Raw genomic sequence first — 17,112 nt, forward strand, 5'->3', positions numbered from 1 at the left:
GAAATGCTAGCACAGGCTTCCAGTATCCGTAGTTTCAGGTGCTGGCCAATGGATCTGGCCATGTAAGTGCCAGCTACGCTTGGTCTTAAAGAGGACCTTTCACTAGAATAAAAAAATCTAAACTAAGCATACAGACATGGAGAGCGGCGCCCAGGGATCTCCCTGCACTTACTATTATCCCTGGGCGCAGCTCCGTTCTCCCGGTATAGGCTCCGGTATCTTCATATGTTCGGCTCAACTGGGTGGAGCCTGCCGGTGTCTCCTTCTCCCAGGCTGTATTGCTGGCCAATCGCAGCGCTCAGCTCATAGCCCAAGAGAAAAAAAAAACTCAGGCTATGAGCTGAGCGCTGCGATTGGCCAGCAATACAGCCTGGGAGAAGGAGACACCGGCAGGCTCCACCCAGTTGAGCCGAACATATGAAGATACCGGAGCCTATACCGGGAGAACTGAGCGGCGCCCAGGGATAATAGTAAGTGCAGTGAGATCCCCCGGCGCCGCTCTCCATGTCTGTTTTACTTAGTTTACATTGTCATAATCTGTGAAAGGTCCTCTTTAAATGTAGGGGGAAAATTCTCTCTTTCCATAGCATCACAGTGCTCCAGACAACAAAAAATGACCAGGAGCCATTGGCTCCTAAACTAAAAAATTTAGGAGCCAAATTACATTTATTAATTAGTCGCCAAATTTTAAATGTATATAATTTTCAAAAAAAGGACTTTGAGAAGATGAGACGCAGGTGACAGTAGTGAGCCAGCACTACATATAGGAAAAAACAGCACCACATACCTCTCACATCCAGGGACATTTTCTGGGGGACAAGGTGACTAAAAATGGCGAATTGCGTGGTTTAGAGTTTTTTTTTTCTGTTACGGCCTTCACCGAGCGGAAATATTTTTTTATATCTTAATAGCTCACACTTTTTGGGACGTGGCGATATGTAATATGTTTATTCTTTATTGTTTGTAAATTTTATATGTAAAACTGGGAAGGGGGCCATTTAAACCTTTAGTATTTTGGGGTTTCCTTTTTTTTTTTTTTTTGTACTTTTTATTTAATAACCATTTCTTCCCTTAGGGACTAGAACCTGGATCTTTTCAGCCCTTGTGCTATTCACCCTGATAGAGATCTATCAGGGTGAATAGGATCTCACCCTGATAGAGATTTATGAGGGTGAATAGGATCTCACATCTCCCTGCTGCCCCGGGCTCTGTGCACACAGCAGCAGGGAGCTGAACATGGGAGCCAGGCCTTTAATAGCGTCCTGGCTGCCATGGTAACGATCTGAGCCCCAGCAGTGTAATCTGCCACTGCCACCAATGAAGGGGATGGGACCCTGTGGCCACCAGATAACAATGGGGGGGGGACACGGACGACTTGTGGCCAGTGATAATGGGGGGGGGGGGGGGAGGCTTTGGGAGAGCGCACTGCACCACCAATGAATGTTTAAAGAGGACCTTTCATGGGTCCAAAGAATATGTACTTAGTAGCAGGCTGCATAGAGCGGCGCCCAGGGATCTAAGTGCACTTACTATTATTCCTGGGCGCCGCTCCGTTCGTCCGCTGTGGCCCCCGGTATTTTCAGCATTCAGAGGAAGGAGGAGGAGACGCCAGTGTCTCTCCTTCTCCCTGACAGCAGCGCTGTCCAATCACAGCGCAGAGCTCAGAGCCAGGGAGGTTTTTTTCTCCCTGGCTCTGAGCTCTGAGCTGTGATTGGACAGCGCTGCTGTCAGGGAGACGGAGACACACTGGCGTCTCCTCCTCCTTCCTCTGAATGCTGAAAATACCGGGGGCCACAGCGGACGAACGGAGCGGCGCCCAGGAATAATAGTAAGTGCACTTAGATCCCTGGGCGCCGCTCAATGCAGCCTGCTGATAAGTTCATATTCTTTGGACCCACGAAAGGTCCTCTAACTCCTTTATACAATTGTCTGCAGCGGTATCACAGACCCGGCACCCGGCCTCAATAACAGGGCATGCGATCTGGGGCACCTGAGGGGTTAATTGCCGCGTATCGCATGCCCTGCGTGCCGGGTCTGTGATACCGCTGCCTATACTTATGTTTTACATTCATTGGTGGCGCAGTGGCGACAGCTCCTCCCCTCCTCCTCCCTGCTATATCCCCATTGGTGGTAGTGGCGGCCGCGTCACAGTGGAGAGGGAGGGACTCCTTCCTTCTCCACTGTGCAGTGTGCTAGTGAAGAGAACGTAGGCTGCGCAGGATCGCGGCGGTACAGTCGCAAATGGCGACAAGACTAAAAAGTCTTGTCGCCATCTGCAAATTTTAAGGCGCATTGGCGACCGTTTTGGTCGCCATCTGGAGCCCTGCATCACCACGATGGCAACACAAGGAGATTGACCCCTGACCTCTGGAGGGGCAGAAAGCAGAGAAAGGTTTAAATACCCCCCTCCCACCACCAACACCAGTGTTTTCTGTCCCTACAGAGGACAGGGGCAGAGAAAGGTCTCCTTGTATGCCTCGTGCCGGGGAGATGAAGATAATGCGCACCTGGAACACCATTTCCACATGGTGGCTCCCTGCCCTCCCGCGGTCCCCGTACTAACGCTGGGCAGGGAGCGGATTGGGAGGCCTCGCTCCGGTCTTATCTGGGGCCTGCTGTCTCCCGCCTGGGCTCCAGTAGTTCCAGCTGGGTTGCACGCCCAGCGCCAGCGGGCGCTATATAAAAGTTAGGTCACTTCCGGCGCCGGGATGACATCACCGAAAGTGACGAAGGCGGCGCATATTCGGCGGGACCGGAAGCGAATTTGAATTTCTCTACTTCCATTAGCGTTCCTGGTTGCGGTGAGTTGTGTGTTCTCTATCCCTCCAGAATGTCCGCACCGGAGCACACAGAAGCCCCTGCGCCGCCTTCCATAAGTCCCCCTGTGAAGGAGATTTAATCCTGTTATTTTTTTCTGGTTCTGGCCTTTTGGGTTTCTTTATCTTTCTAATGGGGCTTTTCCTCTGCCCTTAGATTTCTAAAGCAGCGCAGAGGAAGCCCAAAAAATCCACAAAATGCATCTCCTGCCCTAAACGTCTGCCTGACGACTATCTGAAAGTTATGCAGTGATTGTATTACCAAGATTATACGAGACGAACAACCGTCCTTAATGGATGAGTTCAGAACCATGATGCAGGAGGAAATCAAATCATCTTTGGCATCCCTGTTCGGATTTCACAAAGATACCCCTCCTCAGGCTTAGCCCCCACACAAGCACCAGAGAACAGGGGATTCTTTTTGATCTGAGTCAGATGAATTCGACGGTGCCTCTTCCTCCAAAGCATGGGAGGAGGGGGAGGACAAACAATCCGAACGGGATATCCATGAAGGTAGAAAAAGATTTTATTTTTCTTCAGAGGTTATGCCAGAATTGCTCAAAGAAGTCAGGGCACCGATGGGGGTAGAAGAAATCTTACCAACCCCTTCTGTTCAGGAGGAAATGTTCAGTGGACTGCGTGTGAAAAAAAACTAAAGTCTTCCCAATTAATGAAAACATTAAAGGTTTGATATTAGATGGTCTGATCCGAAAAAACGCCTAGGAATCTCCAGAGCATATCAGTGTCTACTCTGATCAAGAGGAGGCCAAACTATTTAATATGATTCCTAAAATAGATGCTCAGGTAGCGAAAGTAAAAAAAACAAAAAAAAACAAAACAAAAAAAAAAACACCTCTACCCTTTGAAGACGCATCACAACTAAGAGACCCTATGGACAGGAAGGCTGATGGTCTATTACGCAGGTCCTGGGAGGCGGCTATGTACAATTTAAAATCTAACATAGCGGCTACCTCTGTAGCCAGACCCATGTTTGTATGGCTTTCAGAGTTAGGAAATCGTGCGTCCGATAACGAGGAGCTCCTAGGTGCGCTTCCACTTTCAAAATCTGCCACAGCATTTCTTGCTGATGCCTCCGCAGAGTCTGTTCGGGTTGTGGCTAAGGACGCAGGACTCTCAAATGCGGCTCGGGGAGCCCTATGGGTCAAATGTTGGTCTGGAGACAAGGTCTCTAAATCGAGACTTTGTTCTATACCTTTCTTGGGGGGAGAGATATCTATCTATCTATCTATCTATCTATATAATTTGGGTCCGAGTTGGATAAAATACTTGAAAAAGCTTTGGCTAAAAAGAAGGGTTTCCCAGAAGAAAAGTCCTACAAAAGGAAATACTCCTTTTGTGCCCCCTCTAATCAGAGCAGACCTTACAGTGGTAAAGGAAAAACAGGGCGTTATAGTTACCCCAAAGGAGGAAGAGGGTTCCTCGCCCCATCCCAGAAAGATAACAAAAATCTGTGACGCCAGAGTGGGGGGGGGGGGGGGGAGATTGAAGGAATTGTTTCCCTTCTGGGAGGAAATCTCTTCAAACCCATGGGCGCTAAAGATCATCAAAACAGGCTACAGAATTCACTTTTCTTTCCTCCCCCCAAAAAGATTTGTAGTCTCAATACTCCCTACTCCAACATATCCAAGTCCAATTTTCAAAGGGGTTCAGGAATTATTATCCAAACACGTAATAACAGAGGTACCCCCATTGGATAGAGGGATAGGTTTCTATTCGACTCGCTTTCTGGTGAAAAAGAAAGAGGGTTCCTTTCGAACCATCATAAACGAAGCTCCTAAACAAATTTATTTCTTATCAGAAGTTTCGTATGGAGACATTAAACTCAATCATTCCCCTCTTACAGAGAGAATCAGTGATGTGCACGGTGGAATTAAGCGACGCTTACTACCATGTCCCGATACACCCCAATTCCCAGCAATTTCTGAGGTTTGCAATAAAGGATCACAGGGGAGTTGTTCTCCACTACCAATTTACCTCTCTCCCTTTAGGCATATCCTCAGCACCTTAGGTGTTCACAAAACTGATAATAGAAGAAGTTGTAGCATATCTGAGGGAAAAAGGATTAACAATCTTTCCGTATCTGGACGATTTCTTAATAACCAACAATTCTCCTTCCCAACTACAGAAAGACCTGGAAGTGTTTCTACTAACATTGGACAGACTGGGATGGATGGTCAACAGGAAAAAAAAAAAATTCTAAAAATAAATAGAACCTTGTACCATCAACCAAGATCAGGTTCCTAGGAGTTATCCTGGACTCTCAGAAACAGCTGACCAGTCTACCTCGGGACAAGATATCCTAGGTGTCCTCACTTCCTGCATCCCAGCAGTTCAATGGTGTCAAATTCACTTCAGACCTCTTCAAAATGTGGGTACTCAGAGTATCGGACAAAAAAAAAAAAATTCTCGTTAGATCACATGGTTACCATACCTCAGAGGATAAAATCCTCACTTCAGTGGTGGAGGATCCAGGAAAACTTGACCAGAGGGGTAACATGGAAGAAGATACCCCACACTCAAATCACCACAGATGCAGGCCAGTGGGGCTGGGGGTCGAAAGTCAGAAAAATTACCAGGGACCTTGGCCCAGTTCAATCAGGGGTCACTCGTCGAATTACCGAGAGCAGGGAGGCTGGGAGCGGTTTGGGAAACTAAGAATTGCAGAATGACCGCTCCGGGGTCATCATTTAAAAATACTATTAGACAACACAATACCTAAACCATCAAGGAGGTACAAAATCTATGAGTCTGCTAAAACTATCCTCGGAAATATTCAGTTGGGCAGAAATAAACATAAAATCCATTTCAGCGGTTCACCTAAAAGGATCCCTGAATATAGAAGCCGACTACTTAAGCAGGAAAAAGATAGACCAATCGGAATGGTCCTTGAACGAAGAAATCTTCCAGATGATAATAGACAAATGGGGCACACCGGAAGTGGACCTGTTCGCCTCTCGGAAAAATTCAAAAGTCCCAACATTTTGTTCCCTAGACCCCAGGGACAATCTGTGGATCCTAGACACCTTCTCCTTCACGTGGGACCAAGCGCTGTACTATCCCTTCCCGCCACTTCCGATAATACCAAAAGTGGTACAGAAGAGCCATCAGGATGGAGAAAACACCTTGTTGGCCGAAAAAGAGCTGGTTTCCCGTTATTCTGAAGATGGCCATCGAAGGTCCTTAGCCCCTTCCAAAGAGGAGGGACCTTCTACATCAAGGTCCAATTCTTCATCTGGACCCGGTCTTTCTAAATTTGACAGCTTGGATCCTGAAATCACAGGGTCTTTCGGATCCAGTAATCTCTACTCTAAAGGCCTGCAGGAAGAAAGTCACCTTCGCCATTTATTTAAAGATCTGGAAGAAATGTTGTTCTTGGCCAGGATCACCATCTCCTAACAAATCCGCTCCTAATGTACAATCAATTCTAGATTTCTTACAAAATGGTTTTGATATGGGGTCAAGACCTGCTACCCTCAGGGTTCAAATATCTGCTTTAAGTTGTTTCTATGATACTGAATTAGCGAACCATAAATGAAATCAAAAAATTTACGAGAGCGGTTACCAGAATACGTCCAACGTTAAAATCTCGTATCCCTACTTGGGACCTAAAACCTAGTTCTCACGGGATTATCACGTCCCCCCTTCGAAGCGTTGAGTAAATGCATTGCTCTCTGAAACTAAAATAGTTCAAGACAGGCTTTCCTAGTGGCCATCACTTCCGCCAGAAGAATTAGTGAACTAGAAGCGTTATCCATGAGGGAACCTTACCTACAGGTCAAAAACGATAGATTAATCCTGAGGCTAGACCCAGAATTCATGCCAAAGGTAGTGTCTAAATTCCACAAAGATCAGGAAATTACGCTCCCCTCCTTCTATGATAACCCTTCCGACGACAGAATTATCCTTCCATTCCCTAGACGAGCTGTACTGGACTACATAGACTCTACAAAAGAGATTAGGAGGTCCGACTGTCTCTGTTCAGTTTGGGGGCAAAAACAGGACAGAAAATTTCCAAATCCTCAAATCGCTAGATGGATTAAGAACGCTATCACTACTTGCTATACTATTCAGAATCTCTCTTGCCCAGGTAATCTGAAGGCTCACTCTACCAGAGCGATGTCTTCCTCCCAAGCGGAGAGAGCGGGTGTTTCCTTAGAGGAAATTTGTAAAGCCGCTACTTGGTCTAGTATCCATACCTTTATTAAATACTATAGACTAGACCTTTTCAAAGAATCAGACATGTCTTTTGGACAAAAAGTCCTTCAGGCTGTTACACACAAACCCCCCCCCCACCCCACATGTTCATATTTTGTATATCTCCTTGTGTTGCCGCCGTGGTGATGCTATGGAAAACCGGAATTAGTGCTCACCGGTAATTCTTTTTCCATGAGATTACCACGACGGCATATAAATTCCTCCCATTATGTTCTTTTTGGGATTGTTATGGAGTAATACTTTACCTTTGTTTTGGTTTTATTCTGATGTTCTAAAATCACAGGGTTTCCACCAACTTTCTACTCTTGTATTTTGGAATCACTGGTGTTGGTGGTGGGAGGGGGGTATTTAAACCTTTCTCTGCTTCCTGCCCCTACAGAGGTCAGGGGGTCAGTCTCCTTGTGTTGCCGTCGTGGTGATCTCATGGAAAAAGAATTACTGGTGAGTACTAATTCAGTTTTTTTTCTCCCAACCCTCTTAACATAAAAGGTCCTGAATGGATTTTGGTTGTTTATAGAGTCTTCTAAAATTTAAGGTCGCCCCCTTATAGTTTTTAATAGGGTATCAGTGTCCTCTATAGAACAAAGTGGATGACCAGACTCGTCCTCAGAGGATTCAGAGTCGGACTCAGAAGGTAACTCCACTTCTGAAATTGAAAGATTTTGATGAAGGGGCAGACCTGACAGACATGGAGGTGGATGGTTTTTGAGATGTGGATGCCAAATTAAGGTCCACAGCGCTGCTCACTTCCTCTTTGATAATGTTTCTAATATTATCCCGAAGGGAAGGAGATTCTTCAGTTACAATCTTCTCCAGACATCTCACACAGAGGGGTTTTTTATGACCGGAAGGCAGTCCTTTTTTACAAATAGAACACTTTTTGACACGCTAAGAAGATTCAGCCGACTTTTGCGACTCCCTGATCTAGGTAATATATTAGAAAAAAGGCGCATTTAGAAGAGGGCAGACTTTGGTCATAAAAAGAATTGTTCTAAATAGTCCCTTACCCATGGTGAAAAAAGGATTGGTTCTACCACACAGTGAGCCACAGAAAGAAGAAACTTCATATAACTCCCACAGGGGAGGAGAGCTTACCGGGCTGATGGATTTTATCGGGTCTGCAGACTTCCGGATGCTGCCAGATTCTCCTGGTGCAGACATGTTACCAGCGCTGCTCCTCTAGCAAGGACGCTGGAAAATCACTTAACCCTTTTTAAACAAACCGCTCGTTGCCTAAGGGGGAAGTACGTCATAGATCGGCATCCTGTGAAGTCTCGGCTTTTGCTCAGAGATCTCGCTTGCACACGTGACCCGCTCGTCCTAACGCGATACCACGCACGGACGCTGCCCGGGGCTGCCTCCTCCGGAGGTCTTGTGCCAGAGATACAGGAAGGACCGCACAGCGAGTCCCGCGACCCTGATCTCCGCCCAGCACACCTTACTTTTCGATCTCACAGGTCTGCAAAAAAAAAAAAAAAAAAAAAAGGTTTTCAAGAGCCGTTTTGGTTATTCCACGTAATCTTTATGTTTTTTGGTGCGCTGAATCCGAAAATGGACCTCCATTTTGTCATAGGACATCACGTTTCTTGACAATTTAGGTAACTATGTTAAATAAGGCAATACCTCAAAATAAATGGAAATAGACTTCTAAAAATAACATTTTTTCATGAAAATTCTTTTTTAAACTGAGCTCACCTACACACTAATCTCAATTCTTCTTCCCTGTGAGGCTACGCTTGTAAGTAGCATCTGGAATGTCTCTCTGAAGCATCCAACAGTCTGCCATCATTGTAATACTCCATTTTCCCTGGTATCTCCTTTTCATCTCTTTAATGTCTTGGTGGAATCGTTCACCTTGTTCCTCACTCACAGCTCCCAAATTTTCAGAAAAGTAGTCAAGGTGGGACAGGAGGAAATGCACTTTCAAACTCATCAGGCAACCTAAAGCTTGAAATGGTTTTAGCATTAGTCCGGCGATCTTTTTGTAGTGAGGATCTTTATTATTGCCTAAAAATGTCTGTACGACTTCTTTAAATGCAATCCACCCTTCTTTTTGGAGGATCCGTCATGACAAACTCTTGATCAATGATAAGACTTCTAATGTCTGGTCCGACGAACACGCCTTCCTTCAATTTTGCCTGACGGGCCTGGAAACTTAGTGACCAAGTATTTGAAGCATTCTCCATCTTTTGTAAGTGATTTTACGAATTGCTTCATCAATACCAATTTTATGTGGAGAGGTGGTAGAAGAACTTTATGGGAAGGTACCAAAGTTTCTCGGAGGACATTTGTTTCAACGACTGTTAGCCCCCTTGGCTGCCAACTCTTCTTGGTCCAGCGATTTTGTCGGTCTAGACTGTCCCATAGACACAGAAAACAAGGGTATTTGGTATACCCAGCTTGTTGCCCGAGCGGCATGCAGTAGACCACACACTAGCCAACAATGGTCTTCATATTTAAGTTTACGAAGTACCAATTCCAAGTTCTCGTAGGTTTCCTTCAAAAACACTGTTTGAGTAAAACTGCTTTGAGACTTAATTTTGAAGAATCTATAAAAAGACGCAATTGCTCTGAATCATATTGAATTTTAAATTGACCCATCAGACCTTCGACATTGATGCAATAAACCAACTTGTCTTCCTGGGCGAAGTAAGGAACGAACTCCTTTTCACGATGTCTGAACCATGAAGATGACACTCCTGGCAACAATAAATTCCTGCTTTTCAGCCTTGATCCGAGTAACTCAGCGGCATCTTTGGGAAGATTCAAGTCTCTTACCAAATCATTCATCTCCTCCTAAGAAAACAATTTTGGTCTTGTATCATCTTCAAAGTCAGATTTTTCAGGAAAGATTAACCCCTTCTACCATGAGTATCCCAGTAGTCAGACATGTCACTCAGAGCAGCACTTGTATTGGGGGGTGGGGGGGGGGGGCAGAGATTGTTCACCTGCAAATAACAAAAAGGGCCAAGGAGAGAACTAGGGAAATGAGGAAATAAAAAATTTTTTCCCTAAAACTTGCTTAGCTTATGTATACATTGCTGACCATCAGATTTACAGTGCTATATATTTTTTTATATAACTCGGACAACCTATGTGAATTAATAGTAATTTGGACTTTAAATTTGGTTAAAAACCCATAATATAAAAAAAATTATAATAATAATTTGAAGACAATTTAGCATTTTGTGTCAAATCATGACATCTAGGAGTTTAATATTTTATTTGTTTTCAGCACACCAAAATACATGGAAATTAAATAAAAATAATCAGCTTTTTAGTCGCAGACCTGTATCTTCAGCCGGGCGTCAATTTTAATAAAGAAAATTCCTGCCGGAGCCTTTCCAGCAGGAGGATCTCCACATATCCCCAGAGGGACAGGAAACAACTGGAGCAGGTAAGGGGGGGGAAGGGGGGGCTATTTAAAGATCTCCACATTGTTTCCTGTCCCTGAGGGAGGCGGGGTAATCCTCCTATGAATCGTGCCGTTGTGGAGGCGTTTGGAAAAGCAGCTTCAGCTTTAATGAATATGGTCTTCAAGAAGATGCTGTACTGAAAAGGAGGAAAGGACTGACAAAACACTTGAGTGACCAGCTCCACCTTCGGATCGATACAATAAACCGTGAGGGATTACACCAATGGGAGCTGAATACTTCCACTAATGGCCTTATTTATATGTCCCTCTGATCTAATGTAGCAAACATTATTATTACTATTGACATTTAATGTTGTGTGTCCAGTGGGACCACTTTATTTTTTAAGTATTAAAAGTTACGTTTTAAACAGTAGACCCTTCTTGCTCAGTGATAATTGTTTACTATTGCCTACTTGATTACATTTCAATTCTCAGTGACGCCCTATTTTTCCAGGGATTCGCAGCATCAGGAAAGACAAAAGCACCTTTAGAAACGAGATGAAATCATCTGTGAGGTACTGCTGGCCGTTTAATGTGCGTTTTGTAGGCGACAGGTTCCCTTTAATTTATGACGTGTTAATATCTGGTCTTTATATCCCCAGGAGTCTGTGCGCCTAGAATGAAATATATGAGAGTTCGTAGTTGGCGTAGATTTCAGTCATCATTTACTCCAGGAAATTGGCATAAATGATGATAAATCTGATGGACCATCCCCCTTTTCTGAAATGGGCGTAAAAACATCATTTGCACAAAGATGTGCAGTTTGCAACTTTTTGTAAAACCAGGTTTATAAAAGAGCCCCTCTCAGCTGTACGTTTATGGAGGAGGCCTCATTCATATTTCCGATTCAATATTACATACGTGAAAAAAAGTGTCCTTATATAACATGCGAAGATATCCGTGAAGGATTCATGGATGGCCCGTGTCTGTTTTTACCCTCCGTGTGTCATCAGTAATCCACGGATGTCACTCAGCTGAATTTCAAGAGCATTTCCTATCTGTCTACTGTGGGGTTTCGCTCTGGTAGATAGGGTAAGCGGGCGCAGTACAGAGGTAAAATACAAGTTCTTAACTCAAAATTCTGGGTTTTTTCACACTTGCATAAAACAGCAGGTAACTTTCCATTGTGTGTGAATTAACACCAAAGACTGCAAAGTTCATATTGCACAAGTCACCTTGTTGGCAGTTCTGCCTCCAGTAGTCCCCAGGAGGCTTTAGGGGGCCTGTCCCCCCTGCACACGAGTCTAAGCCCTCCAGTCCGGCACAAAACCTCAGATCCCAACACAGAGACCTCCTGAGCTCCACTGCCAGACGGAGGTAATCCTCTCCACCTGGCAGTGCTGGCTGGTTTTTAAGCCTGGCAAAACCCAGCCTCGGACATGGGGAGTAGTCACCCACCCAGCACTTTGACTACTCCCAGTAAGAACTGTCCCGGATCAGCTATACAGCCATACTAAGTATTAAAGGTGTCAAACAGCAACTGCTGCAGACACATAAAAACCTGCTCTTACTCCACCGAGGCCAGGAACCTCGGTGACACGTACCTATCATCCACAATGATTCCTTGAAAAACTAATGCCATCTGGACTTCAATGGGTGCGTTTGGTCTGTGTGATGCGGGCCAAAGTAGTGCATGTCTCATTAAAAAAAATACTGATGTGTGAACAGACATTTAAATCTCTGGGTGTGTGTGCTGTCTGTGGAAAAACGGAACTGTAAACGAGGCCTTATTCAGTCATCAGCTCTCTCGTGTGCTGTACTACTACAATGGTATGTCTTTAAAATAATCACAAGCCAAAGGAAGCTGATAAAGTCCAAGGAGCTCAAGAGGACACCTCAGTGTGACCTGCCTGCCACTCCAAAATCTACAGTACAGGGAACCTCCAGTTCTGCGAATGACTGTGCACGCTCCCGTGCTGTTAGGTCTGCCACGTGGACATGTCAGGTGCCTATGCTCAGGAACCTTCTATGAGCCAAAGCGGAGAGCCGCCCGCCATGTACTGCACTGTAAATGTCTGCCTGACATGGGGCTCCAAGAAATGGGTTGCTTCTGATGAGACAAGTTTTAGGGCCCATTTACACTGAGTTTTGAGTGATTTTGGCACGTTTTACCACATGCAGATTTGCATTGAATTATAGAGCCCCCAAAACATGTGCTTTCCAAATCTATTGTGCGGCAGAGTGATCCGGCAAGCAGTTCTTTTGCCGGAACTGCCTGCCGGATCCGGTAAAACGTATGCCAACTGATTGCATTTATCAGACTGATCAGGATCCTGATTAGTCTTAAAAATGCAATGAAATGCCAGATCAGTCTTTCCGGTGTCATCCGGAAAAATGGCTCCGGCATTTATTTATTTTTACCCTTTTTTTTGGACGGATTCGGCATTCCGGTATTTTGAATGCCAGATCCGGCACTAATACATTCCTAGGAAAGTCTTCAGTTTTTTTGGCCAGAGACAAAAACCATAGCATGCTGCAGTATTATCTCAGTCCTGATCAGTCAAAAAGACTGAACTGATGCATCCTGAACGGATTGCTCCCCATTCAGAATGCATGAGGATAAAACTGATCAGTTCTTTTCCGGTATTGAGCCCCTAGGACGGAACTCAGCGCCGGCAAAGAAAAACACTAGTGTGAAAGTAGCTCAAACATCAGGAGCTTCCATTGCAAACGCTGCCAAAAATGTGGCATTTTATATAGTAAATGGAAAATGCAAATGTGATCGCACTCTACATCCAGCACTCTGCCCTGCCTCCATGCTGGATGAGACAGTGTACAGTCGTGGCCAAAAGTTTTGAGAATTACATAAATATTGGAAATTGGAAAAGTTGGTGCTTAAGTTTTTATAATAGCAAATTTGCAAATACTCCAGAATGTTATGAAGAGTGATCCGATGAATTGCATAGTCATTCTTTGCCATGAAAATTAAACTTAATCCCCTAAAAAAAACTTTCCACTGCATTTCATTGCTGTCATTAAAGGACCTGCTGAGATCATTTCAGTAATCGTCTTGTTAACGAGCACAAGGCTGGAGATCATTATGTCGGGCTGATTGGGTTAAAATGGCAGACTTGACATGTTAAAAGGAGGGTCATGCTTGAAATCATTGTTCTTCCATTGTTAACCATGGTGACCTGCAAAGAAACGCTTGCAGCCATCATTGCGTTGCATAAAAATGGCTTCACAGGCAAGGGTATTGTGGCTACTAAGATTGCACCTCAATCAACAATTTATAGGATCATCAAGAACTTCAAGGAAAGAGGTTCAATTCTTGTTAAGAAGGCTTCAGGGCATCCAAGAAAGTCCAGCAAGCGCCAGGATCGTCTCATAAAGAGGATTCAGCTGCAGGATTGGAGTGCCACCAGTGCAGAGCTTGCTCAGGAATGGCAGCAGGCAGGTGTGAGCGCATCTGCACGCACAGTGAGGCGAAGACTTTTGGAAGATGGCCTGGTGTCAAGAAGGGCAGCAAAGAAGCCACTTCTCTCCCAAAAAAAACATCAGGGACAGATTGATCTTCTGCAGAAAGTATGGTGAATGGACTGCTGAGGACTGGGGAAAAGTCATATTCTCTGATGAAGCCTCTTTCCGATTGTTTGGGGCATCTGGATAAAGGCTTGTCCGGAGAAGAAAAGGTGAGCGCTACCATCAGTCCTGTGTCATGTCAACAGTAAAGCATCCTGAGACCATTCATGTGTGGGGTTGCTTCTCATCCAAGGGAGTGGGCTCACTCACAATTTTGCCCAAAAACACAGCCATGAATAAAGAATGGTACCAAAACACCCTCCAACAGCAACTTCTTCCAACAATGCAACAGTTTGGTGCAGAACAATGCATTTTCCAGCACGATGAAGCACCGTGCCATAAGGCAAAAGTGATAACTAAGTGGCTCGGGGACCAAAACGTTGACATTTTGAGTCCATGGCCTGGAAACTCCCCAGATCTTAATCCCATTGAGAACTTGTGGTCAATCCTCAAGAGGCGGGTGGACAAACAAAAACCCACTAATTCTGACAAACTCCAAGAAGTGATTATGAAAGAATGGGTTGCTATCAGTCAGGAATTGGCCCAGAAGTTGATTGAGAGCATGCCCAGTCGAATTGCAGAGGTCCTGAAAAAGAAGGACCAACACTGCAAATACTGACTCTTTGCATAAATGTCATGTAATTGTCGATAAAAGCCTTTGAAACTTATGAAGTGCGTGTAATTATATTTCACTACATCACAGAAACAACTGAAACAAAGATCTAAAAGCAGTTTAGCAGAAAACTTTGTGAAAACTAATATTTTTGTCATTCTCAAAACTTTTGGCCACGACTGTACATTTTGGCCAAAGCGTAGTAAGCCACTCACCACGTCAAGGTCGCCTCTATGAGTGGTCCCTAACACTAGTTCCTACCTGTTCATGGGCCATGACAGCCACACAAAGTCCAGGAAATGCAGGTCAGCATGCAAGCCAAGCACACTCTGCTTTTAACCCCGTCCAGTGCTATTACAGCTTTTATCGGATCCAGGGATGCAAGTACCAACATGCATGCTGAGCCCACCATATACTTCTCCTGGAGCCAAATGGCTACTGGTAGGTTCTATATAAGCAGACTCAGTTTTATACTGACTTTAAAACCACCCTCCAGGACAGATTGACTGGTCAGGTGTGCATGACTCCAAGGAGATCGCCACGCCTCCAATATATACTACAAAGAAAAAATGTGGGGGATTGGGTCAGCACAACCCGTATGTAGGTGCACATCACTATGGCGAAATACATATACAAACGGAAAATGCAAATGTGATCGCACTCTACATCCAGCATTCTGCCCTGCCTCCATGCTGGATGAGACATTGGTGTACATTTTGGCCAAAGCGTAATAAGCCACTCACCACGTCAAGGTCGCCTCATTTGAGTGGTCCCTAACAGTAGTTCCTACCTGTTCATGGGCCATGACAGCCACACAAAGTCCAGGGAATGCAGGTCAGCATGCAAGCCAAGCACACTCTGCTTTTAACCCCGTCCGGTGCCATTACAGCTTTCATCGGATCCAGGGATGCAAGTACCAACAAGCACGCTGAGCCCACCATATACTTCTCCTGGAGCCAAATGGCTACTGGTAGGTTCTATATAAGCAGACTCAGTTTTATAAATTTTACGCATTTGGATTCCGTGAGGGGTATGGTGAGTTCATGTGAGATTTTATAGGCTGGTTTTAAAGTCAGTATAAAACTGAGTCTGCTTATATAGAACCTACCAGTAGCCATTTGGCTCCAGGAGAAGTATATGGTGGGCTCAGCGTGCATGTTGGTACTTGCATCCCTGGATCCGATGAAAGCTGTAATGGCACCAGACGGGGTTAAAAGCAGAGTGTGCTTGGCTTGCATGCTGACCTGCATTCCCTGGACTTTGTGTGGCTGTCTTGGCCCATGAACAGGTGGGAACTAGTGTTAGGGACCACTCAAATGAGACGACCTTGACGTGGTGAGTGGCTTATTACGCTTTGGCCAAAATGTACACCAATGTCTCAACCAGCATGGAGGCAGGGCAGAATGCTGGATGTAGTGTGCGATCACATTTGCATTTTCCGTTTGTATATGTATTTTGCCATAGTGATGTGCACCTACATACGGGTTGTGCTGACCCAATCCCCCACATTTTTTCTTTGTTATATAGTAAATGGCCAGCCTTCCTGACGGGGAAAAATCACTAGGATAAATAGTGTGGATCCGGTATTCCGTTATTTGGTGAACATGGTTTATGCTAAGTGTTTACATGTGGATTTACACAACCCCCCACTTACTCCCAGCAGAACACACAGTTGGGTTCGGTCCCCCAGCATGTGCTGTCTGCGGTAGGAATGGTGCAGGTTCTCACTGCAGATCTATTGCCAAATCCCACAGCAGAACCAACAATCCACATCCCACCCGCTGATCTCATCGCCCGATCTGCTGCAGACTTCTAGTCCGGAGTCACAGCGCGATGTTTACGCTACAATGAGCGTCTCATGCGGGTCCTGCTGTCAGCCTCATCTATTGCTGGAAGTGAGCAGGGACTATATATGAAGCACGACTGCCGGACATGATCCTCCGCCTGGATGCTCTCTCACTATGCGCGCCCATTCACACCATTCATCACACGCCGCAGCGCTACCGGCGGAAGACCATACCGGAGGGCCAGCCGTGCACGACTTTCCTCTCGCGGTGCTACACTCACCGGAGTCGTCGGTCACATAGGGAGTCGCCATCTTGGTCCTCTCACCACGTTTCCTTCCTACACCCGCGCCGATTACGTCATTGGTGGGTCGAGTCAAAGAAGGAGGAGGAGGAGAAACCCGATACGCTGACATGGCGGTGAGTGAAGAACGGCGGCTTGTTCTCAGGAGCTCGGATGAGACTGCGGAGGAAACGCGACGACTGGAGCACAACAGGAATGTGCGCAGCCGCGACCTAGAAACCGGCTGTTTACATCACGTGGCCTGGCGGCGCCCCGCCCACTGGTACGGAGACGGGCGCGGACCAAGAAGTAGAAGTGTGCTGCCATTTTGCTTTATCAGATGGAGAACTGGGCAATTTTTATTTTTTAATTTTTCCTTTGGTACGGCGGTCTACGCCTCTTGGCACTCTGTTATTAACCCCTTAAGAGCTCAAATTGATTTT

General features: G+C 45.4%; 1 protein-coding gene across 1 annotated transcript in view; it reads right to left on the bottom strand.

Annotated features, from left to right (window-relative positions):
• PYM1 (PYM homolog 1, exon junction complex associated factor) overlaps positions 1-16,849 on the bottom strand; it is a 56,114-nt gene extending 39,265 nt beyond the window's left edge. Inside the window, exon 1 of the mRNA XM_040425606.1 lies at positions 16,670-16,849. Within this exon, the coding sequence (XP_040281540.1) occupies positions 16,670-16,802 (133 nt within the window). The 5' untranslated portion in view covers positions 16,803-16,849. The remainder of the gene's footprint in view (positions 1-16,669) is intronic.
• Positions 16,850-17,112: the final 263 nt, after the last annotated feature.

Source organism: Bufo bufo, chromosome 3, assembly GCF_905171765.1.
Source record: "Bufo bufo chromosome 3, aBufBuf1.1, whole genome shotgun sequence".
Lineage (NCBI taxonomy): Eukaryota > Metazoa > Chordata > Amphibia > Anura > Bufonidae > Bufo > Bufo bufo.